General features: G+C 46.0%; 1 protein-coding gene across 1 annotated transcript; it reads right to left on the bottom strand.

Annotated features, from left to right (window-relative positions):
• Positions 1-3,740: 3,740 nt before the first annotated feature.
• ATIC (5-aminoimidazole-4-carboxamide ribonucleotide formyltransferase/IMP cyclohydrolase) lies at positions 3,741-24,627 on the bottom strand. Its single transcript, XM_005144947.3, has 16 exons — positions 24,533-24,627; positions 23,958-24,084; positions 22,592-22,668; positions 21,930-21,996; positions 19,296-19,384; positions 17,856-18,007; positions 17,598-17,754; positions 16,046-16,171; positions 15,801-15,908; positions 14,493-14,578; positions 13,241-13,330; positions 11,541-11,669; positions 10,427-10,519; positions 5,506-5,688; positions 4,526-4,681; positions 3,741-4,086 (listed from the first exon to the last, which is right to left on the bottom strand). The coding sequence occupies exons 1-16, from the start codon at positions 24,552-24,554 to the stop codon at positions 3,967-3,969; spliced, it is 1,782 nt and encodes a 593-aa protein (XP_005145004.2). The 5' UTR covers positions 24,555-24,627; the 3' UTR covers positions 3,741-3,966.
• Positions 24,628-26,139: the final 1,512 nt, after the last annotated feature.

The following is a 26,139-nucleotide window of genomic DNA, read 5'->3' as shown; positions in this document are numbered from 1 at the left end:
GCCCTTGGGCACTGCTGCCACAGCAGCCTACAGATCCTTCATCCTGCCCTTACCTCTGCAGAAAGGGAGAGGGAAACAGAGAGCGCCTGGGTCTGTGCTGGCTTTCAAGTCTGCTGTGCTGCTGCTCATGGGGTGGGGGTTACTGGAATTCACCTTAAAAGCTGTTTTTAAACCAAAGCCAGTCTTGATTTTAACGAACAAAATCTGCCATAAGTGCCTTGTGCTTGCACTGCTACCACTGCAAAACCTGTACAGCATCTGCAAGCACAGGGCAAGAAAGGTTCTGTCACAATCCCTTAGGCCACATCCCTCTCTCAGCTACACAAGTACTGTATTGCTCAAGGCAATGGATTTCTCTGGGTTGAATAAAGCATAGCATGAAAATAGAATCTGGCTTCTTACCACACATGGCAGATGTTTTCAGAGGTTGCTATCTATAGAGCAACCAAAACATTTGCAAACAGTGAATGCAGCAGGAATCAGTTCTGGCCCACCAGCATTCAAGAGCCAAATGAGTGTTAAAAATGCATAAGAACTAAAACTGGCATAGACAGACACACAGAATACTTTCCTTTCAAAGCACATTTCTATACATGCAGTCCACCTCATGTCACATCACTTGTGACAGCGTTATGAGATAGAAGTATTGAAACCCTGCATTTGTCTCAGGTCCCTGTAAAGGTTTGTCTGGGCCTTAAATCATGAGGGCTTGCATCTCTGAGAACGTCTGTTTAACATGTACCAGGGCTGGGAGCTGGGTCAGACAGGTAAGCTATCTATTCCCAGTGACATTCACAGGGTGCCCAGAGAAGCTGTGGCTGCCCCATCCCTGGCAGTGCTCAAGGCCAGGTTGGACACAGCGGCTTGGAGCAGCTGCTCCAGTGGAAGGTATCCAGGCTAGTGGCACAAGCTTGGAACTGGATGAGCTTTAAGGTCTCTCTCAACTCAAACCAGTCTGGATCTGAAACCCACCAGCAGAGCACAGCACAGGGGCAGTGGAAAGGTGAGAGCCAAGGTACCAACCACACACCTTCCCTTTCAGAAACAACCAAAAGGAACCAAAGCTTCTCAAGGTTCCCATGCTTCACCCAGGCTGTAGCACATCAAGTGACAACAGAACAGCAGCTGGGCCTTAAAAACACCACTTACATCAGTGGTCGCCTTGAGCACTCAGAGCAACTGATGTTGTCCAACCAAAGTTACTTTCAAGGCTGGGGCAGCTGCCCCTGTTGGAAAGGAGCTTTCAGATGTCCTGGGCTCCCAGTCCAGGTGCTCACAGCTATGCCAAGCCCAGTGGTATTTAAACCCTTCTTCTGCAGAGGCACATCACATGGTTTGTCCTCTCAGCTAACCCAGCTTCAGTCTGAGCACAGGAGCAACCAGAGCCAGGACTCTACTGCAGGGAAGAGGCCATCAGGGGCTGAAGGGGAATTAAAAAGGAGAGAAAATACATGGTACTGACTGAAAAGGTGGAGAAAGGCTCCTCCTGCTCTCCTTCTGCTTCCCCCTTTTGGGAGCTATTGCTCTGCCAGCACAGGACCTGCTGGGATCAAGGCGCCACACATGGACAGTGCAAACCAGAGCCTGTCAGCAGCCAGCTCTTCAAAAAGCATCAACCAAAGGAGCAGAACTATCCCCTCCTTGAGAAGAGACATGCTCTTTCCTATGGAAAACACATACACAGCAGAGCTGCCTTTAATCATGCAGATATCAAAGGGAGAAGTAATTCACTCAGCTAGCAGGAGCCCAACATGCCTCATGAGGATCCCTTCTGGACCTGTTCTTACAAAGAGCTGTGCGAGGGGAAGGCTCACAGCAATGCAGCCCAGTTGTCAGCAGGGACTGGATCCCCCCTTCAGGGCATCTCTCAGCAGCTTAGAAACAGCAGCTCCCACCCCGGCCTTGCAGAGCAGCAGCTGAAGCCCTTGCTTTCAGACCTGCATCCTAGGTTTGCTAGCATCTCCTACAGGAAGCTCACCTGGAAGATCAGCATCCATTAACTTCCATTAACAGTGCACCAAGGACAGCAAACAAAGGGTATATTATGAGCAGGAGCACAGAGTTTGCCAGGTGCTTATTACCAGTCTCTATTTTAGCCAGCACTCTACATGATGCAGGTAAAGAATGAGCTATCAGCTTCTGAGAGAACCTCATAGCACCTCTGTACCAGCTACAGCCAGAACAGCACGGCAGAAAAGACATCAGGAATAGAGCAACAGTGGAAGAAAGTGTCCAAAACCCAACTTTTGAAGTATAAACTGGTAAAGCCAAGGAAGACTACAAACACTGACAATCCATGGGAAGCAACAGCATAGAAAGCAGTCAAGGCCAGGGCTTGGGGTAACAGAGCCAACAGGCAAGCCATAAGCAATGAACTGTTTCTATTCTGGACTGTCTTCATCTGAGCCCCAAAAGTAGAATCCTCTCTACCCTGTCCTGCTTAATCCAGCCACTTGGAAATAAGCCACTATAGAGACCAGAAAAGAGAGGAGACTGCTCTCTTCAGCCAGAGCAAGGGCACACGGAATTCCTAGGCAGTACCCAGTGCCTCTGACACAAGAGATTGAGAGGCACACACATACATAGAATGACAGCATTAAAAGGAAAACCAGTGTGTGGATTACAATCAAAGACTCCATAGAATGGTTTGGGTTGGAAGGGACCTTAAAGCTCCTCCAGCTCCAACCCCTGCCACAGGCAGGGACACCATCCACTGGAGCAGCTGCTCCAAGCCCCTGTGTCCAACCTGGCCTTGAGCACTGCCAGGGATGGGGCAGCCACAGCTTCTCTGGGCACCCTGTGCCAGGCTTTCTTGGTATCTTAAATGCCTCATATTCCCCAGGAAACCTCTTTGCTTTGCTCACTTGAAGCAGTCTGGATCAAGCAGGCAGGCAGGGAGGGTTAAACACATGCCCACAGTCATAGGAAGGGAGCAGCTGAGCCAGGAACACACCAGAACCTCCGCTCTCAGTCTGCCTCCCACCTATGCACCCCTGCAGTGGCTTGAGCAAAGGGACCACAGACAGACTTCCTGCTCTGTCCCAGGCAGGATCTGAGGCACAACTCAAGGGTTTATTGCAAACCTGTGGACTGCTCCGTGCCAAAACTGAACAGATTCTACAGAGCAGAACCCAAACTCATCCCTTTGAAATGGTCACAGTGACTGCCAGCAAGGAACGTGTCTGGGCTTGGCTCAGTTCATCCCTGTGCTCCAGATCTGCACTTTGTTTTTCTAATCAGAGCTCAAATCTGCTGCAAGCAAACTGCACACAATGGAGAAGGGAAGTGGCTTCAGGCAAGATGCGTCCCAGATGCCTGCCTGTGAACTCGGAGCTGAACTCCCTGGAATGAGAACAAGCACATCAAGCTCCAGGCAGGAACCAGCCTTTCACCTTGGGGAACACAACCTGACTGCCCCTTAGCCCCAGGGCACTGGCTAGGGCAGGATTCAGAGGGCCTGGCACAAAGGACCCACTCCCCTCTCTTCGCAGTGGAAGAGAGTAATGGATTAGAAGCACCTGGAGAAAGCTATCTGCTGACTCCCCCAAAGGCAGCTCAGCTCAGTGTACAACACAGATTCTTATCAGTTCATTAAGAAGTTGGGCATGAGCCCAGCTTTCATACCACTCCATAAGCCTTCTAATGAAGCTGTAAAGTCTGCACTGTAAAATGTACCTCAGAGATAAACTTGTTTCCCCGAGGACAGGGTATTTGGATGACACAAGACTACAGACTCCACATAGCTAAGAACTGTATGTTTATTTGCAAAACAGACTTAATTTCCACGTTGGAGGCCAACTTCTTGTGCCTTCACTCTCTGCTACCACAGGGAAAGACTCATTTACAGACCCTACAAACACTTGCTAAGCACAGGCTGTGAGTGCCTGCCAATGAAATCAGTGATATTCCAGCCACTGCTGCTGGTGAGACTGTGACCAAAGAGGACCACAACATCTCACAGCAAACTCAGTGATGAAACAGCCGGAGATTGGTGTGAATCAGGGTTATCCCCAGCTCATTGCAAGCTTCAATCACAACCTCGTCTGCAGCCGAGCCGGATGGGGCAGCGATGAACTGTACTCCACTCTGAACAAACACGGAGAGAAGTGGAAGGATTAGAGCATGGAAAAGGAGCTGGCAGCCCCAGTCCTTCATTCACATCCCTACATCCTAATCAGTAAACGAACAAAAGCTTCCATTGCCCAAAGACATTCACAGGGAGTTCCTCAGTGAGCAGTCAGCTCTCTCCACAGCTCAGAAAGAACAAACCCACTCCTCTGGAAGCAATAGGCCTTGTCTGTTATCCTTGCATGGTTTAAGCAGCTTCAATCCTCTGTTCATTCCAAATCAACAGACTGAGCAATGAGTGGGTAATTACTGCCCATATGGGACCAGTAACCACAAGAAGCATCCTTCCCAGGGTGCACTCCTCCAGCTAACAGTGCACAGCAGACATTCCTCAGCAGTCCACACAAAGCCCAGCCTCTGCAGGCATTCCCTTGCACTCACCCTGGCACCACCTTACCCGCTTGGCTCTGTCAACGTTATCCCTGAAGGGGAAGAAGGCATCGGAGCTGAGGGACACAGCGCTCAGCTTGGCAATCCACTGCTTCTTCTCCGCCTCTGTTAACTGTGCAGGCACCTCTTGGAACAGTGCCTGCCACTTCACCAGGTCTTCACCCTGGGACAGGAGGAAGCCAGCTCAGCACCAAAGCATGGGTCTGCCAGCGGTCCCCTGCCAACATCAGTGGTGGCATCCCCCTGAAGCTCAGCAGGGCATCCTGCTCACACACCTCTGCTGTCACACCCAGGGCTTTAAAACCCCAAGTAGTGGTGGGGACGTGTTACTGACATCAGCTCTTTTTGTATCCATTTATCTCCTTTCCTTCCCCCTTCTCATCCCAGGGTTTGAGGGATTCTCTCTGTTTTCCCATTAATTCCAAGATGCTCTGCTTGGCCTACCTGCAGAATGCTCTGTGTAAATGCCAGCACACACAAATGGGATCTGGTAGATGACTTAACTAAGACATGACAAACAGCAGCCTGGTTTATGATTCACCTTCTGAACAGCTGTTCTTAACCCCTAATTGATGAATCACCAGGTGCCCAATCCAGCTCTTGGTTTTCAATACTCAAAAAGGACATACTATTTTCTTGCCTCACTATTGCTTGTAACAGGGAGGTCAGAGGGATTCTGAGAACCCAGAAATGCCACACAAGCAAACAGCACCATGTGAGAACGTGCCACTGACATTAACTGCAGCTTTAACCTCTCCTTACTGCTGGGGGACGTATCAGATGAAACTACACTGCACACCAAAGTGCAGGGCAGGCTCCAGCACCTGGAGCAGTGGGTGCAGCATCACAGGGGCACTGTGCCATTGGGAAGTCACCATCCTGGGCCCTGGACACTTATCTCTGGGATCATCCATTACCCACACCCACAAAACTCAAGCCACTACTCCATAAAGACAAAGAAGCTGGGATCTCCAGGAAAACCCTTACCTCACCAATGGTCCCAGTCACATACTGGTCGATGGCATTGGAGACCTCTGCTCTCTTCACACCCGCTTTGAACTTCATGGAGAGCACCCGCGGGTGGTGCCGCAGCCACCAGTTGTTTGCCTTGTCCCCAGCCAGCCGGGTGCAGTGGATCCGGGACTGCTGGCCTGCTCCGATACCTATGACCTGCAGCAGAGAGGGACAGCACAGTCACACATCGCTGCACGGGGACCACAATCAGAGCTGCAGATTCAGCCAAGCAATTAGGAAAGGCCTCCCACAAATCAGCTGCTCCTCACTGAAGCAGAGCAGGAACACAGGTAATTAGTGAGGAAAGCCAGAATACCTGCAACCCTCTGCTGTAAAGCAGTGACAGGGTCAGGGCTCTGCTGAGCTGAAAGCACCACGTTCTTTCATCCTAAACAACACAGCCCCAGCCATCAAACTGCTCACCTTAGGAGAGAGATACGATTACAGCTTTTGTTTCAAGCAACACAAAACCCTGTTGGTTGCAGGAACGAATGTGACAGCTAAAGAGAAATGGTAGGATGCCTACCAGCTCCTGAAAAGGGCACTTCAGGTAGAGGATTAAAGTCTGAGCCCAAACACCATGATCTTTCCTTGTGGGCCAGGCACACACAGCTTGAAGAGATCAGCTGTGGTATGTAGTGGATTGCAGGGCAGTTTGTCTGCCCATAAGAGACTAAATCCACTGCTCAGTGGGGGAGGCTGGTCAGTAGAACCATTGCATCACATGGATTGTCAAGGTCCTGGAGCTACCAACACATTTCCTGCTCTGCCATGTGCCCGAGAGCTCGGGGCTTTCAGAATAGCTGCACTTAACCTTATTTAATGGCACTTGTATTTGATATCAGACCCAGTGCTACCAGAAGCTAAATACAAAAATACCCTAATACACACTGCAAACAAGCTCTTGCATCCCCCCCAGAGACAAAGGCACATCTTAGGTGCTGATGCTGAGTGTGGCTGGAGACATCGTGGTTATGGACACTGGTAGAACAACCCCTACAGATGTGCTCTGCCTGCACTCACAACTAAGTCCAAGGGACTGAGCTGAGGTCTCTTGGGCTCCAGACTGTGTCCTGTCCCTCAGCTTTGCCCCTGCCATGACCATATGCCAGGCGCACAAAGGCCAGACCCAGACCTGACCACCACAGCTGTCAAACTCAGGCTGGTTACTTTTCCCTATGGCTTTCAGAGCTGTGGGTCCTGCTTTCCAAAGGCAGTTCCTGCCATTTCAAACCAGGGATCGGACAGAAAACAAGTCTCTCCTGTAATTTCCTCCTGCTATGAAGCCATAGCTGAGCTGTTCACCAGACTCTGTGCATGGGGATTGCTCCAGGGATGCTGTGTTGAGGCTACTAGCAGTTCTGGCTGATGCCTCAGAGTTTCCAGCTCACACTGGAACAGATGGTAAAGCTGTAAGTTGAAGGGTGCCCTCAAAGGAATGAATCATTTGTCTTCTCATTCATCAAGACAGTGACTTCACCTCTTACCAGAACTGTAAAACATGCTGCTGGATGCTAGTACCCCAAGGAGCAAACCAGAGCCTTGGCCTGCTATCTGGTATCATTTGCTCAGCTATAACTGATGTCATTGGTGCTTAACATACCCACAAGGACATTAGTATTATCATAAATACAAAATAGATGCAAAGTTCCCCATGGCTTAGTGACACCTTCCCCTCTACAAACACTCCTGATGCCTCTGCTCTCATGTCCAGCTTGTTTGACCCTCAAATGCACAGGAGACCCTGACTTTGTAATGGCTTAATGGGCAAGCTGCTTCTCTGTGCCTCCCTCTGATAAACCCACATTGTCCTAGGACTAAGCACAGCTATAGCCTAGGAGAATGAGATGCTTTTCACTGGAAAATGCTGATTCAGAGGAAGTGAAATCCTTTCTGTGCAGAAAACGTGTTCTGATGCAACAGAACATGCTGGGGAACATTTCCTCAGTGCAATTTCTGGTCTAGACAGAAGAACTCAAAAGTCTGAGCTTCTGCTCAATACAAACTATAGACTTGTATCTGAATCCCTCCTCACACTGTCTGAATGTACCTGTTCTCTGCCTTTTTCATTTCATGGGAAGTGAAAGTCTCTCTCCCTTCCTCAGATGTTGGCTTTCCACCATACAAAACCATAGCTGAAACCCCAAAATCTTCCACAGAGGAATCCTTCCCCTTCTATTTTCTACACAAAAATTAGCCATGTTTTTTCCAGACTTGAATGTCCTGGGAATCAAGAAGTGCTTAAGCAGGGCCTAGTAAGTGTGAGGAGCAGCAGGAGACAAGAGCACAGGCTGAGTACAGAAATCACTTCCTAAAGAAAAGCTTGGGTGAAAACAGAACTACTTCACCGAAACCCTTTGGTTCACAGAGCATCCAAACACGCCCCATAGTTGGGATACTGTGCCAAAGCAGACAAGATGGATAATGCCCAAAGGATATTGTGAAATGATCCAGATTGACCTGGATTTACTCAAAAGATTCACCCTGAATGTGAAAATAAACCCCCTAAATACATTTGGTATCCCAAAGATCAAACGAAGGACTTCACAACTGGAAGACAGAACAATGAGATCCCTGACAAACGGCTGCACCACTGGTGGAAAACAGGAAGGTAAATTAACAGGTTTGTTTAATCCTGCTGTGCAGACAATACAGAAAGAGAAGAATTCTCAACTGATGCTTTGAAACCTGATTATATCATTAGAGAAATGGTAAATCAACATGTTTCAGCACCCACAAAGCCAGGCTGAAAGTCAGACAAAACATGTGCAATTAGTGGCTGCTGGCTTGCTGCAAATTAAGTGCCACTCAAATCCACAGATGCTTTCCTAGAACTTATTAACACCAGCACCAGCCCTTGCTGGAGCTGTCAATCCACTCAAAACCCAACAATGCTGTCAAAAGCATTCTGAATGTGTGATACACAAGAGTTTTGCTTGGCAATGGGGATACTGGGAGGCTGAAATAAGCCCTGGAAAAGCAAAAGCAGTGAAGGAAAGCTTGACTTCCCAGGCTTGGCTCAGGTAACCCCAACTAAGTCAGATCCTGGAAAAGCTGTAAGTATAACACTCTGGAAGTTACTTTCCATCCCTGCTGATTGTGCTATTGGTTTGCATCCAAATATTCCTGTACAGATCTTATGCCTTGGTAAGTGATACAACCAGTACTTAGCTCTGCACATTACCAACACGGGTCTAAGCTAACCACTTAGTAAGACTGGGTTTCCATGGACCTTATTTCTTTCCCCACTTATACATCAAGAACAGGGCTCTTAATACTTAACAGTCTCAGGAAGCTTTTGGAGATGTTAAAGCCAGAAGGGAGCTCCCATCTGAGCTCCTCCATCACTACCTGTAGCATGTGCCACTGCTGGTTCTGCATTTGGACTGTAATGAGTCTCTCTGGGAAGATGTCAAGCTTTGATTTGAAGACCTCAGTGCAGATTCACCCCCTCCTTGAGTAAGTGATTGCAATGACTGACCTTTACTGGCAAAAAAGTCACTTGTTTCTTAGTGCAGCACACAGAGCTCTCATCTTGACCTTCCCTGTCACACATCCAGCAAACCAAGACAATGCACATGTGTATTCGATTCAAATGTATGCCTGCAAATATGCACAACAGCACTGAAGCCCAACTACTTAAATCCATGCCTGCCCACGCTGCTTTTCACTCCTCCCTCATGCTTTCCCCCTTCCATATGGTACACCCATTACCACACACATTTCAGTAACAGCTGCAGCACCACGTTCTGTCCAGACTTGCAAAAGCACTGGGGAAATTGCTGCTGTAATGAGGGAAAAGGAGCAAAGATAGTGACACTTTTGTTCTGGGGCTATGAGAACTGACACTCTTGAGTAGAGAGAACCATTTAAAAGGAAGGGGAAAAACCCCAAATCTGAAGAAAAACACCAGATCTCCAGAGACATGTTCATTTTCAAGAGCCATACAACATATGATGACCCCAGGAAGAGGTGTGAGACAGCCCTGCAATGTTTCCAGGCTGTAACAACAACCTGACAACTGCAGATGAGTACCAATGCAAAGAGGACAGCACTGCAGCTCACTCACAGGCTGCACCTGCAGGGCACACTGATCCATTCTGCTGATTTATGATGTACCAAAGCCTAACATCAAACACATTCTTTGGCTTGAATTCTGTACTTCTAACAAAATAATGCAGGCCCATGGAAAAGTTACCATGGAGAGCAGAGGATCAGGTAAGGAACAGCATTATGAGAACAGGCTGCTGGGCAAGAATACATTTTGTAATACATTTACAACAACTTTAGGACAACTGATTTGTTAACTGATTTTAGGGGTTTTAAGATTCAAGCGTCTCACATCTTAATTCATATCTTAACTACACATTTTATAATGCCCCACAAATCCAATTTATCATGTGTTTAAATCAGAGAGAAAAGATTTCTAATGCCCCAAAGGGGTAAAAATAAAACATATCCCATCTTCCTTACATAAGAAGTAAAAAATCAAACTAAGAGCCATTCAGACGTGAGAATCCAGCTGTGAAAACTCCTGTCATTTCCTAAGGCTCCATACAGACAACAACATATGCACATGGCCTCAAGAAACCATATAAAAGGACAAAGTAGTTAAAAAGAAACAACTCGAGGCCAGACTTGCAGAAGCACATAAGAGCTTTTCCAACCCTCCCCCTGAAGGAACTAGCCCAGTCATTACCAAGGTTCTGAAGCAGCCTCTTGAGAAACAAACGGTTAGCTACCATTCTGTACAGTGCTGTCTAGGGCAGTTCATCTGTACCTGTTTAACAGCTTCCTGTATGCTGAATGATTTCAGAAGTCAAGCCTGACAAAAGCATTACCTGACCAGCTTGGCTGTGCAAGCACGCTCCAGAGAGCTGCCTGATTCAGTTACCTGCCCATCCTTGGCATAGCAAACCGAGTTGGACTGGGTGTATTTAACAGCGATGCTGGCAACAATCAGGTCTCGGACAGCAGACTCAGGCAGCTGAAACAAAACACTGTTGTCAACAGCCATGACTAGCCATGTGCAGTGATCTGCAAACCCCCCAGGCCATCACAAGTACTGTAGCACGGACAGGGAAAACAAGGTAACTAAGAAAAGATCCTATTTGGTTCAATTACCAGCAAATTTTGTTTAGATTAAAAACTGTAAATGATCAGTTTGGCAGCTGATGTCATAGCTCATAGGGATTAATGATGGTCTTGGCAGTCCTGGGGTAATGGCTGATGATCTTAAAGGTCTTTTCCAACCTAGTTGGTTCTATGACTCAGCCTTACCAGGTCAAGAGGGCTCCATCACTGGCATGAAGCCTGCAAAGTCTTCTGTACTCACTCATTGACATCAGATGTGCTTATAGGTAAAAAGCTAAGCACATGCTGAAGTACACACTAGACCACCACAAAACAATAGAGCTCAGTATCTTCATGAAGTATTATTAAGTCTGTTCCATTACTAATTTACTAAGCTTATTTTTATTACCTCAATGCCAGAACTTGCTTCTGAGCCCAGGATTAATCACGTGCTCATTAACATCTGGTTTTTAATGATAACAAGATCAAAGACAAAGAAATAACTGATAACTTCCCAATGATGTGACCAGTATTAGCAAGGCCAGGGTTTACACAACACACTGAACACAAAAGGAAGAACTGAACAGTGGGTCAGAATGAGATCACAAGAGATCCTTAGCATATGGCTGTCTCACCATAACAAATCACACACGGTAGCTTCTTACTTATAAGAAAGACAAATACTTTGCTAGTTAGAGATAAAAGGCAAGGTTCAGCTCCTCTTTTTTATGCAAGGAATCAAACCAAAGGCAAACGACTCTGATTTACACAAGTATATTTGGCCCAGAAATTTGCTGCACTGTCAAAGCAATTTAAAAGCCAATTAAATTTCATTTAAATATTTTAAGAGCTCTTAAATCAGTGCTGACTTCCTCCACAAAAGCACACCAGCTCATTCCACCAGGATTTAAGCTCATTCATCTTCTGACACTTACACTTTTGTTCTTTGTAACAATGTTCTTGAACAAGGACCGGTCGATGACTGCATTGTTCCTCTTCTGCATGAGGTGCAAGCCATAGAGAGTTCGAATCTCATTGTCATCTGGCTCATAGTGGGGATCCATCTACAAGCCAAAGGAGAGGCCAATAAAATGCTCTTAGAGCAATTAAAAGCCTATATCCACTAACAGCTTCAGTTAAAATGTGTTATCTAAGGAATCACAGAAGTAGTGAACTGTTCATGGAAAGCAATGTCAAATCATCAGAAGTAATTAGAAGCAACTGGAGCAGCAAGGTCTCAACAGCACAAAGTGACATATACAAGGTGAAGAGAGGTAATGCAGTAGAGATGTTCATATACAAATGTTCACATGGCAAGCCATAAAACCTACAAAGCCGCCTAGTCTGGCACAGAAAGGGGAAGACATCCACACATAGAGCCTTGCAGCCTTGCACAGGAAAGGAGAAACATTTTGAGCTCTTTCATACATACCTCAAGGTACAACTCCCAACTCTCTTTGACATTCAAGAGAAAAGAGATTGTGCTCATTTCCAGAAGTGCACTCTCTTGGGGCACATCTCTTCACAAGTATGCAGCAGTGTAAAGGGTAAAGTTAAATGGAACTGTTACAAACTGCATTCAGGTCTACCATGCATGGGCTGACTTAGAATTCTGGTAGCCTCAGGTTATTGAGACATGAAGTAAACTGAATTAAGGCTATCACCTCTGAATGTGGCTTCCCTAATCTATTTATGTTCGTTCCCACCAACTTTTCTTAGCATCCCTCTGCAGACAGGCCCTGAAGATACAGGGTTAACCAGTACAACCTCATCCTTGCAAAGCTAATTGAATTCAGGAAGCAATCATCTGCCATTTCATTCCTTCTTGCCTGAAGCTCCTGAGCCATCTTCTACAGCTCCCCTGATAGTAACACTACAATTGCAGCTTCAGCTAAGCCTTGGATTCTCTTTTTGTAACACTATAGCAAAGTTCTCTGCTCATTTGTCTCCCAGAGACAGGCAGAAATAGGACCTGTCTGGCTGCTCAGAGCATTCTGTAACCCATTAGTTATGTTCACCAAAACTGGATGATTCTGAAGTCCTAACAATCACTGCAGAAACTATGAAGGCAACTGCATACTGACTTGACCACACTATAGTGATATGTCTCAACAAGCATCCTAGTTGCAGTACGTAAAGGTGTGTCATCCCAGATCCAGTCTCTCCCTGTACTGCTATCTTCATCACTGACTGTTGTGTAGCCTGTCCTATAAATACCCCATGCCCAGACAAGAGCTCCCCCAGTGATAAGACTCACAACATCACTGAGACACTATATCTTAGATACAAAGAATTCAGAGAGAAAACAAATCCAGGAGAAGTGAGAGGAAAGCTGGCAAAGAGAGCACAGAAATTCTGTCTCTTTGAAATACTCTGGCTGGTCATAGACTCAATTCCTTTAAATCCACATCCCTGTGAAAGCCAAGGAAGGCATTATAGTCATATAGGGGAGTGATTTTATAATGACATGACTACAACACTGCTAGTGGAATTCCAGCTCATACAGGAATCCCCAAAGACCCAAAGGAAACACTTCCAGGCACTGTAGAGGGACCTGGATCAGCCCTCCCACCTATTTGGACACTAACTTCTGTGAAAAGCAGGTACAGGGTTACAGTGGAACAGGAATACAAACCTGAAGGACACAATAACCACCATTCTTCTTTTTGGAAAGGATTTTGAGAGCTTCTTCCTCATAGCCAGGAGCTACCACACCATCAGATACCTGTAACACACAGATTTCAGCTTCCATGGAGAAAAAGAGGGGCTAATACTGAAAACCCCACATGCCATTTCCAGAAAGGCACTGAAGGCACACCTCTTGGGGTCTGTATGTATCATATAACACAGGCACCATTACAACTTCGGCTTCAGTCCTCAAGTGGGAACAGTGGAGTGCTGTAAGCTCTTGGCTGGAGTTAGTAAAAAATAGGCACCATCCCTTTCAGCAGAATGGAACTAATAACTAATATTCCTCTTCATGCAAAAGATCCCCACTTTAAAGCCCTAACAGTGAACATGGCTTAAAAAACCAGGTCTTTATTTCAACAGTGACACGTCTAATGAGACAAAAATACTGGCCTAAGAGCTGTTACCAGCCTTAAAACTGAGGAGTTTCCATTCATCAGCTCCATGAATTTCCCATTCTTATGGTACAATGTAGGTGAAGTTTTATTTGCTTCTAAATAACAGTATAACAAACATTTTCCTCATAATCCAGTCATCTGTTTAAAGTAAGTCTCCAATGTACAATACAGCCCTTTCCATTGTGACTTCCCCCTCTCAAATAAACATTGTAAGCAACATATAAGGGCTGAAGGTGCTTGGTAAAGCATGAGCTCCCATTTGTTTAACTATGTATGTAAACTAGAGACTTGTGTAATACAGTAAGCTACAAAGTTCATGTTGAATCCAGTAAAGTAACAGGTACAGCCTGGAAAGTGGCTGAGCCTACACATAACTTGTATCAACTGGCAGGCAGCAATACACAGCCACATTCCTGCCTTGGGCAACAGGCTGGCCATCAGCCCTCCAGTCCTATTGTACTTACAGCCCTTCAACCAGTCAGATACATGTGACAGAGTAATCAGGGCTCATTTCCACAGGTCTACTCAGAAGCTGAGGTTTCCAATCACCTCCTTGGAAACAGCATTTCAAGCACTGCTATTTCACAGGCTCTACACACAGCCAGGTTTTAACAGGTAGGGAGAAAAATGCATCAAAGGATAGGTGTAAATTCTGCCCTCTGGATACAGACTTACACAAATGGATCAATAGTCTTGAGTAAAATGGGTCAAACTCAAGCAGAATGGCTGCTACAAACCAATGCCTTCATCTAGTGCCATTGTCATTTTTACACTCACAGGCTTTGTTGCTGTTTAACTGACCTCTCTGGAAATGATCTTGGCTGTAGCCACATCGCAGATGTCAGACAGGGCAACGAAATCACCAAAAGAAGACATCCGGTCAGCACCTGAAAGATCCTATCTTCAGCAACTCTAGCATAACACAAAGGAAAGTCTTTGCTCCTACAACACAGTCCATTGAGTCAATAATTTAATCCTACGGCAATAATAAGAGACCACATAAGAGCAACAAGGATGAACAATCCTACCTCAATCACATGCACCTTTCAATATTCCCACAGTTCAGATATGCTTTCTTTTCCACTGCCTTTGTCAAAGCTCTAACTCTGTAATGACTACTCCATCCCCAAACAGCAATGCTGTAGCCATGGTGGCAAGAGGACAAGCAGAGGCAAGGGGCATGCAAAAAGATTTTAGAGGGGAGATAGTTGGAAGAAGAAGAAAGCTTTCAGATGCCTATGCTCCCATCTGGCTTCTCCTGTAAGAAACCAGAGCCAGAAAAGTAGCTGAAAGTGTTTTTAATAGACATTCTGTATATTTAATGACATAGCTAAGGTGAACTCAGCTCTTACCGCAGATGCTCTGCTACTTAGCAAGGACAATTCTTCTGTCCCTGCCACTCTAAAGGTTTCTTTCTCTATCAGTCATGCAATGGCTTTCTGGGGGCAACATTCAAAGGTGGTCTTTAAAGGGTGAAAAATGAACCCAAATGAACCCAAAGCCAATGTGCCCCTTGTCAAATAACTGCTTTGTTTTCTCTCATCTGGGCAGATTTTCCAGGAATGCCATGGAAAATGAGGAAATTAGGAAAGTATCTCAGCTGAGAAAGCTATTGTTATTTACTTAGTACTGGGGGTGGGGGGTGAGCTCTGAAGAATAAAAGCATTAAAAGCACCCACCAAATACCAGGCAGAAACATTTCTACCCCATATAAGTACTCCTGAGCACCTCAACTGCAGTGGAAGGCTGAGTGTGCTACCAGCACAGCTATTTATCCACATCCTTTAGCCAAAACCTCACAGATTTATACAAATACGTGTGTATATACATATTTAGTTAAATAAATAAAATCTACACATCTTCTATATACATCAAGGAACAGAATCCCCCAAAATGATTTTGGCCTCTTTGAAACAAGAGGCCTGCTCACTTGGAAAACAATGCTTGATAGACATTTAATTCAGTCAATAAGAACCTTATGGAGAAAAACCATACAGAGGAGGAATGCAACGCAAAGGGAAGAGCCTCCCAGGTGCCAAGCATGCTGTTTAGGTGCTGAGAATTCAGCTCAGCTCCTTGGACACACTAGTTTATTCCTGGACTTCTCACCTCTGCTTCGTGCATAGGCAGATGCCAAGGGTGTTAAAGTCTTGTGGAAGTCGTGCACCATGCAGACTTGCGCCTCCTCTTCACTGAGAGGTATTCCAACAGCAGCACCTAGTGGGAAATACAAGCCAGGGCACTCAATCCTGGGACCTCCCTGGACTGCCAGAGTAAGGGATGCAGATACATCACTGATGGGGAGTGCCAAAAGCTGGAGTCTATTCAAACATGGCAACATGGAGCCACCCTACCTGCAGGACTGACATGCTTGAAGGAGGCTGCAGCAGGAATGCCCAATGCCAGCTTGAGTTCTTTCACCAGCTGCCAGGCATTGAGAGCATCACACAGGTTGATGAACCCTGGAGAGCCATTCACCACTGCAAATACAGCACACAAATAGATGCATTAAAGCAGACAGAGTCTGGAGAGCAAGCAGAAGAGATTTGTCCCCCCAAGAACCAAAACGGTTATGAATTGTTCTTGTTAAACTAGCTCCTCAGCAACTGGTTAACCCTGAAAAGCCTCAGTGTCTTGTAAGGAACGCAGAGGCTTGAGACTGGGAACAAATGTATGCAAATACAATTCTAGTCCCTAACTGAAGCTGTTGGTATGACCTTGGAGCAAGACACACATTGTCCCTATGCCCATCTGCTCTTGTGAGAGAGGAACAAAGAAAGAACATCCCCCCTTATGTTCTATGAGCTCTTCAACTGGCAGGCATTTGGAAGAAGGGCTATCTTTTTCTGTGGAAGTCTCCCAGAGCTTGATTTTGATCAAGGTGCATAGCCAGAGTTGGTAGGGAAGAATACAAAAGCACATCCACTAGCAGGGTAGATTTCTTTACAAATCTAGTATAGGAATTTCATATAGTGACTATGGCTCTGGTTCAACAAAGTACTCTGGCACTAACCAAACTTTAAGCACACATTATCTCTAACTGATGTCAATAGAACCACTCATAAACACAAAATTTAGGGCAAGTTTGCATTAAAATGCTTGATCTGGTCCTTTCACCACAAATACATGCCAAGAGTGAAGCCCATTTAAAAGCCTATTCTCAAAACCTTTTGCTCTGGCTCTGCAAGAACTGCTTGTACCACCATAGCAACTCAAGAACAAGAGCAGCCAGACTTTCTTTCTCTCCAAAACAGGGGTATCCCTTAATGCAACAATGCTGTCATGGGTTGCACACCCTGCAAAATAGCAGATACACACCAGACATGTCTCACTCACAAGAGTCTGAGACTTGTATCCCTTCCCTCTGCCATCACCAGCAGAAACAGCAGTTTAAAACACCAAGGTAAAAAAATCTCTCCTCAAACCCATCAAATAAAGAACAAACCCCATTCAAACCTAGAGGAAACAGCGTGGTTCCTAAACAGAGTAAAGGGTGGCAAAAAAACCTGGGAAGACAACTAAGAAAAATGGGAAGCAGCAAAGCATCTTAAAAGGATGAAGGGTTTTCCTTCACAAAAGCCAAATTTGATGTAAAGCAGAAAGTTCATCACATAAATCTGTTCCAGTTGTCTTCAGTGTGGACACACCACCCTACACCAATAGGAAACACAATGCCACAGCAAGTCTTGCAGCAGCCAGGCTTTTCTGTCTCACACAGCTCTATCTTTCCATTGCAAAGCTAGTGCCACTCAGTAATAAAGCAGTTGTTAAGGCACTGCTTGCCATCCTTTGGACTAAAGTACAAGGTGATGTTTCAGTTTTAAAGACAACAAACAGACATGCCCAAGCACCTCCTTTCCTAGCTACCTCAGAGCTCCCTTTTGGCCAGCATGGCCTAAGCCTCACCTGTCATGGGAAGTTTGGATCTCATCGTGTAGAGCTGCGCAGGACTCTGGTGAGGATTCATACCATACCTCAGGGGCAGCTGGGACACCCCCTTGCTGTACTCCTTCCTAAAGTAGTCAGAGATGGCTGCATCATATTGAGCAGTGTGGGTGAAAGCCTGGGGACAGAATGGGGAACAACTGTCAACTTAAAAAGGATTTGGTATTTAAAGGTGATTGAGTCTGGCTTAGCCCTTCACTGCAGGCAAATACAACACACCTTGAGTGCAAGGTGACGTCTGGTCTCCATGGAAGTGTCTTTGTCCCTTGATGTTGCCATCTCTTTTGCTACTGCAGAATAGTCTGCAGGGTCACACACGACTGTCACACGAGCATGGTTCTTGGCAGCTGCCCGCAGCAAGGCAACTCCTCCTGCAAGAGAGGAATGGAGGCATGAAGCAGCCACATCTGAGGCCAAGAAAGCACATGCACCAATGGATCATTTGTGCCTGATGAATGTGCCTCTCTCCAGCAAGAAGGGACTGCAACAGTACTCTTCAATATGCACAAGTCTGGGGAGTTGGATTATGTCCACTGGTGACTGGCCTTTGGAGACAGGCAGAGCTGCAGACACAGAGGAAGGAAACAGGTCCAGGCTGCACTGAGCAGCTGGGGCAAGAATGTCTTCACATAGCACATCCACATCCTAAGGAGGATGGCTCATCTCCATTTACCACTTAAGCACCATCCTCTGCAACACTGGGCTGAGGAGGGCTCTATAGGAAGATCAGCTTCTATGCTGCCAAGCAACAGAGGTTCCCAAAGCTCTCTGCAAACATTAACTCCTGCCCAAGTCCTCTGTGTAAAATAAAATGCCACACTTCCCCCTTAAATGTGACTCTGCACAACTCTTACAACAGTTTAAATCATACGAGATACTAGGCTGTTGCAAAGGAAAAGTAGAAGCTGGCACTGCTACACATTACTCCATAAAATATTTAATAGAGAGCTCTGCTGGGCATCATTTGGACTAAACTACTGCAAGAAAATTCAATCTCAATCCAGCCTCATGGTACAGAAGCGTGCCTGTACTGTTGACAAGCTGCCAACCAGAGCTGCTGCCCTGAAGAACAGCACGCCTTATGGGGTTAATAACTAGCAGAAAGAGCAAAACTGCTGATGATACAGGTGTCCATGCTTCCAAACTCAGGACCCAACTACTCTCCCATGTATGCAGACCAACCGCTCTCCTTGTAACAGCTTCCTGCAGGGAAGTTCTCAGCAATACCCAAAGCCCTTTCAGTGGTTCAGCTTTTCCTCTCCAAAGCTCATGGGTTTTACTTTTATTACACTGCCAGACGCTGCAAAATAGGTATAATCTGCTCTCTGTGTTTAGTAGGAAGCATGCTCCACCTGGCCTTTCCTAGTACAGCCTTCTACAGTACATCAGGCTGCTTCTTCTGGGCATGCATGACTTGCCCATCTATGCAGCATGGCTTGTAAACCTGTGCAGCAGCCACTTGACTGTACATCTGCTTAAAAGCAATGAGGTTTACCCAGCTATGCCTTCAGCCTGCCCCTTGCAACTCCCAAGCAACTTAGAAGACTTCCTTTATGCGTGTGCAAAGGTACCAAACAAAAAGGAAACAACAGAGACCACATAAAGAGACCAGAACATCAGATCTGCCTAGAGAACAGATTTGCTCTCCCTTCAACTTACCAATATCAATCTTTTCCACTGCCTCTTGCACAGTTACACCTGGAGAAGATACGGTCTTCACAAAGGGGTAAAGGTTACACACTACAACTCTGAGGATTTAGAGAAAAAATAGGGTTATTCAATAAGATATATAAATAGCAAATTTGGCTCAGCAAGCACAAGCTACCATAGTGTGTTTATGTCTTGTCTCTCTCTTACATCAGGGACCAGCACAAAATGCTGTAGCCAAGGCTTCTTTCTCCAAAAGACTTAAGAGACAGCAACACTCAGCCAAAGGCCAAGTGATGGCACAATGCATTATGAAATTTGGCTGAATTGTGTGCACTAAACAATATTACAGCAGATAGAACCACAATTTACTGAAGATAGTTTAAAAGAAGAGTTTGTTTAAACACCTGGGCCTGTATTTAAATGTTTAGTGACTTTGGTGCACAACTTGAGACACTTCAAAGGACTTCAAAGTGGGCTCTCAGCAGTGCTGAAAATAGGCATCCACCAACTGTTGTATGACAGTAAGCACCCAGGGCAAAGTCCACTGCACATAAAGTACAATCTCATTTTCCACAACTTTTCCTAGAGTAGATGACCTACGTATCACCTTGTGGACTTTTAAAATACCAACAGCATATGCAGCCTGAGTGCACAGCCTGGATCCCATAAAATCTCTGGAGCACATGAAAGCAAGGGGGAGAATTGACTTTCCCCTCTCAAGACAAGACTGGACCCTGTTGGAATTAGTTTTCTCATCTGATCTGGAAGAAGCTGCAGTCTATACCAGAAAACATGAAGTAATAACTTGCACTGTCCCTTCCTACCAGTGCCACATGAACTGCAATGAATGGAGGTACCTTTTTTGACCTTCACATCATCCAAGGGAATAAGTTTACCCTCTTTGTCTGAATATATGAAGGTACTGAGCTCCCATGCATGCCCAGTATTGGCAGGAAACTGCTGTGATGCATACACTTGTGTCCAACTTTCAATATTCCTGTTTCCACATTGTGATGAACTCAAGGGATGATCAGCTTCCAGTATGGTTTTCAGAACCCTCTGTCTCTTAATTTCATACAGTGTCTTTTATTGTCTGTTCCCCCCCAATCCATTCATGCTCCTGACCTGTTCCCAACCATCTGTGGACTTAACACTGCTAATTCTTTTATCTATGGAAATCAAGATAAACCAATACCAAGGCTTCCTACCTTGACTTGGGAATGAATATTTTATGCAGCCATGCATAAAACACTCTGGCTGAGCATCAGCTCCTTCTGCTTTATATAAGACAATCTAAATACAAATTGTTACTTCAAATGCAAGTGCACTGTAAGTCACTTACTTATGTAAAGGCATGTTACTCCCCCTGGAATCCAGCAGAGCCTGATTTAATATGCAGCATACTCTGAAGAGCTACTGCTGCTGAGCTGTCCTGTGGTTTTAAAGTTCAGCTTTTGAATTCAGCTGGAAATCCATCTGAGGCATGTCAGATTTTAAAGGTAATTTTAAAAGCAAAGATGTATTTTGACCCGATCATCACAGTCAAACTATACCTGCCACCCTTTACTATGTTCCATTCAGGTATTCTTCCTAAATCAGGAGCTACCCACCAACACAGAATCAGTTACTCAGTTTCTAGTTAGATGTTGAAACCAGGCAGTTAAACACAGTCCCAAACTACCCTTTCTGAGTGTACTGAGTAAACAGATTCTCACAAAACCAGAAGAAATCCCTGGTATGTTAGTGCACAAACTGTGTTACTTCAATTCCTCACTGCCTATCACTTGCTCCCACAATGGCTCTTGGAAAGTAAGTTTTCTCTTATCTGTGTATTTTCTGTTTGTACAAATGCTGCATGTTCCTGGCTGCTTTTTCCTGTCTGCTCTTCATTTACATGTTGAAACTCAGCAAACATTATGCAAATATCAAAGGGTATATTTACAAAGCAAGTATTTCAAAAGCAGGAATTGTCATGCACCCAAGTTGAGGGGAGATGCGCCAGCTCCAAAAGTACTGAAATCAACCATGCAAGAAGTGCAATATGGTCCAACCTTGATTAGATGGAGCATCAACATTCCCAGATAACCACAAGGAATTAAAATCTCTGTTCCCTGTGGAAACCAGAATGTAACTTTCTTGGTTTAGTTTTAGAATCATAGAAGACTCTGAGAAGACCTCAGAGCAGCTTCCAGTACATAAAGAGGCCAACAAAAAGTCTGGAGAAGGGCTTTTGACAAGGGTCTGTAGGGGCAGGACAAGGGGAATGGTTTTAAGCTGAAAGAGGGTATATTTAGATTAGCTGTTAGGAAGAAATTCTTCCCTATGAGGGTGGTGAGACATTAGTACAGGGTGCCCAGAGAAGCTGCCCCCATCCGTGGCAGTGCTCAAGGACAGGTTGGATGGGGCTTGGAGCAATTTGGTCTGGTGGAAGGTGTCCCTGTCCATGGCAGGGGGCTGGAACTGGATGAACTTAAAGGTCCCTTCCAATCCAAACCAGTCTACATCTGAGAGAGTAAAAGGAGACTACAGATCTTCTGATGTGTAGATATTAAATCCCTTCTGCTCCCTTTCAGTGGCCCTGACTAGTTTCCAGTGCTCATTTCTGATTACTAGTTGATTGCATGATGTCCCCCCAGTATTTACCTTACAAGGCTGAAATCCTGTTTGTTCATATCAGCATTATCTTCTGGAATATTGCGAGCCAAGATGCCTAGTTACAAAAAAACAGTGTATCTTAATTGAAAAATAACTAAATCATAATCATTTATTTAATTCAACATCTTCCTTCAGACTGTGCTTTTCCTCAGAGATTTTCTATCACAAATGTTCAGATTCTAGTTCAGACAACAGTCCTTAGCCCCCACATCCATCCAAGATAATGGTAAACCCAAACTGCCTAGAAATCAGGAATATTACAGCATGCAGAAATCACCAAGTAAAGACTATACTGTCACCTTCCTTATGCTGCACACCAGATTCATCCACAGGTTAAATTCCATGGAGCTCCCTGCCCAAACAGCTCTGAAACTGACTGTGCAAAGAATGTGCAAAGGCATTTACAGAGAAGCCCTGTTACTTACAGCCCTGGGGAGGAGAAGCTTTGCTAACTGCATAGATGCCAGCAGAGCAACAGAGGAAGTAATTCAGCCACTGTGCACTTCTTCACCCTATGCTTTTCACCTCTGCTTCTGCCCCTAGAGCAAATCTGTTCTCATTATTCCACACAGATCTTAAAAACTAAAGACATCTGTCAGCCCTTCTTCCCACCCTCATTTTAGACTGAAAAGAGATTAGCAGCCACATACCAGCATGGACTGCAGGATGAAGGGTTTTCACACGTCCACCTAACATCTCAGGAAAGCCTGTCAGGTCCGAAACATCCCTGCTCAAGGAGAAAACAGCATGATAATACATGTGCCATTCTGACTTCATCTGTAGGTTGAGTATTTATTATTCCCATTGGAACAGTCATCTAGATCTAACTGGTTATGTTGGTTTTACTGGAAGGAGATTTAAAGCTAGGAGTGTCTGAGGCTGTAAGGAGGTGAAATAAACCTTTCTTTTGGTCTATTTGTAAATAGAAAGATAAATCATCAGCTTTCCATCAATTACAAGGGGAGTTTGGAGAGAAAACAAATGCATGATTCCTCTAAACTTCAATGTTTTGTATCTTGTTAAGAACACAGCACATGGAAGGTGTATTCCTAAACTGCTAGGAAAAACCTGTGCTGAGTGATAGGCATCCTTCTTGCAGAAGGCTGGGAAGTAGTTCTGAGATGAGGCATTAAGACACATCTGATTGTTTTTATTATGGCTGGTATCTGTCAACTAGTTTGCAAAATGCTTCTAGGTATAGAAGGATTAGAGGAAAAGGCCAAAATGTTGGTTTCATGCTCTCACTTTTCACACATGTTGATCCTGTGCAAAAGCTACACCTGACAGAAGACAGAAAGGACACAGCTTTCTAACAGTGACCCAAACAACAGAACTACATAGGTTTCACTACACCCCCCCCCCCATGCCAAAGGTGCAACAACTGCTTTTCCCATGAAGGGAAATAAAGTTAACGGGTCACACTAAACTAAGCAGTAATTTCTCAAATACACTGAAACACCCAAGATCAGCAAATCCCAACTCAACATGGTTTACACAGAGAACCAGAAGATGCAATATATCAGTACTCTGCTTTCCAGCTTAGCCAAAACATTAGTTTCACTGCTCCCTGTGATCCTTCATGATGTTAAAGGACCAACAGATTGGAAAGGGCAAATGTGACCATTCTTTGTTTCGGGCTTTACTGATAGCACAGCCAAGCAAAGAAGTTGGAGAGACATAAGTGAGATTGGCTGCAGCTGTGTTTTAATCACAGCATGGAGGAAACTAGAACAAACTTCCCCAGAATCATGGGCCAAAATGTGCCCTTTCTGCAACACTGGCTGTCTCATGGGGGAAAGAACCAGCTCAAGACAGACAAGGCAGCATCTCCCAAAGCTCTCTGTGTGCTGTCCTGCACAGTAACACTCTGTGGCCTCAGTCAATCAAGTGAGTGGGGTTTTGGGGGAAGGCAAGACTTGCTTTCAGAGCAGTTTTCCTTACAGATGGAGAACACATAAGCAACCTCAGGACCCAAATGAGCACGTTTAGTGGAGATGTACAGGACAATGTGTGTACCTGACAGGCAAACCAGCATCTCTCAGGGACTTGGCTGTTCCTCCAGAGGCAATCAAACCCAGGCCGAGCGCATTCAGACTCTTGGCAAACTCCAGCAGGCTGGTCTTATCGGAGACACTGAGCAAAGCTAACGGGTGGGAACGGCACAAATGGGGGGTTAAAGGTGGAGCAGAGAAAGGAAACAACAGGATTAGGAGTCGGAAGCCTCTGTAAGCCCTATAACTTGGGGATCGTCTCCGCTGTGGGGCACAAGGAGCAGACCTCAGCCCCTTACACACCACAGACGAGGAAGCCGGTCCCTCACCGCCGGCCGCTGCCCCATCTCCCCCGCACACATCGGCGGCCACCGACCGGCTCCGACCCGACCCGAGGTACCACCACCCCCGAACCGAAAGGAGCAGCTCCCAACCCCTCAGAGCACGGGAACTACCGGTTAGCAGCGGCACCGGCCGCCCCTCGCCTTCCGGGGTACCCTGCTTGGGTAACCGGGGATCACACCTCAGCCCAGCGGGAGGGCAGCTCCCCTCATCCCCAGCCCTCCCCGGCTGCTCCCCGTTCACCCCGGCCCCCGTTACCGAGCTGCTGCCGGGCAGCCATGGCGCCGGCGGTGGGTGCACGGAGCAGAGGACAAGGAGCCGTGGGGCCGGCCGGGATTTGGGTGTCCGGGGGAGGGAACACTGGGGGGGGTGGTCCCGGATGGGGCGGAGAGTGGGGAACGGGGTGGTGCCGGTGACCGGAGAGGCTGCGGGTGCTCCTTGGGTACGGAGCTGTGGTCCCTCTGCCCTGCCCATGGCCGTGCGCTGGTACCAGGTCCCCGTTGGGACAGGGTGCGGGATACCAGCACCTTCAGGCCATGATACAGGTTCTTCATGGGGCCTCTCCAGCGGCTCACTCCGCTGGTGGCAATGAGGTGTCGGTGAGGCAAACAAGGGTAGTTTTCCATAGAGATTCTTCTTGGAATTTCACCTGTGGGAAATACACACGGAGAACTTACAAGCAACTGACGAGCAGGGGTAAAGACAAAACACTTGTTTAGCAAAGCCGAGGTAAAAATAATAAGCTTTCAAACAGTAAAACAGTGCTTCTAATTCCTTTATTTTTTACTTTCCTATGTAAATGGATTAATGGGAGGAGCGTTTGTCCCCCACAGGCCTCCAAATATTCTGTAACTGTAACGAGTTTCTTGTTTCCATTGTAGGCTGTGGTTGGCAGGTGATGCTGACAGAACACATGGGGTTTGACACTGATGGTTAACACCTCTGCTGTCCCACAGGGTTAAACCTCCAGTGGAAGGGGTCCCTGCCCATGGCAGGGGTTGGAACTGGATGAGCTTTAAGGTCCCTTCCATCTCAAGCTATTCTGTGCTTGATTCACTGTGCCAGTGTCTGCACAAGGCTTCTCCATGCCTGTCCTGTCACTCCAGCAGCATGCACTCAGTGCTGCCATTCCCAGCCAGTAGCATCACCCAGTGAACATGCAGGCAGACTGCATTAGGCTCTCCACTTGCATTTACAATAAAGAATAAATGCATGAAGGTTTCTAGATCTCATAGACAAGAAGCTGGGAGTGCAAAACAAGAGCAACTGCAAGGCCCAGAAACATGCTGCTTTGATTTGTGTATCTCTGTGGGCTTGGGCAGTGTTGTCTGTATAAGAAAGAGTCAAGCAAGAAACACTGAACACACTGAATAAAGCCAGTGTATGCATTACTCTTAGTAGCAGCTACTGACAAGCAGTAATAGATGACTGTGCACAAGTGTAGCTGGGGCCAGATGAAAATATACTGGTAAGTGGTACATGAGCACTATCATTATGAAAATACACACCTTTGAGGGAATAAAAGTTGTACAAAGAGTACAGGTCTGTGCAGCTAAGGTGGGCTTTGGGATGATTAAAGTGTGTGAAAAGGGAAAATTCAACTGAGCTCTGCATATTTATCCAGTGTTGGAGAGCAATTGTGTATTCTGGTGCCTACAGCATTTGGGAAGCAGGGTGTTGGTGCTACTGCAGGCGAGTGGGTGTCCCTGTCAGCCTGTGAAGAGAACAGGCTGCTGGTGCTTTCAATGGGAGGGATGTTATCAGCACAAATAGTGGCATTTTTGGCTCATCCCACAGTTTGCTGGCCCTTACCCCATGAGACAAGGTTCCTGTTTGCACAGGGGCTTGTGTGGCAGGAGGGTGGT

This window comes from Melopsittacus undulatus, chromosome 8 (assembly GCF_012275295.1).
Source record: "Melopsittacus undulatus isolate bMelUnd1 chromosome 8, bMelUnd1.mat.Z, whole genome shotgun sequence".
In the NCBI taxonomy this organism is placed as follows: Eukaryota; Metazoa; Chordata; class Aves; order Psittaciformes; family Psittaculidae; genus Melopsittacus; species Melopsittacus undulatus.
This window is presented reverse-complemented; position numbering and strand designations above follow the sequence as displayed.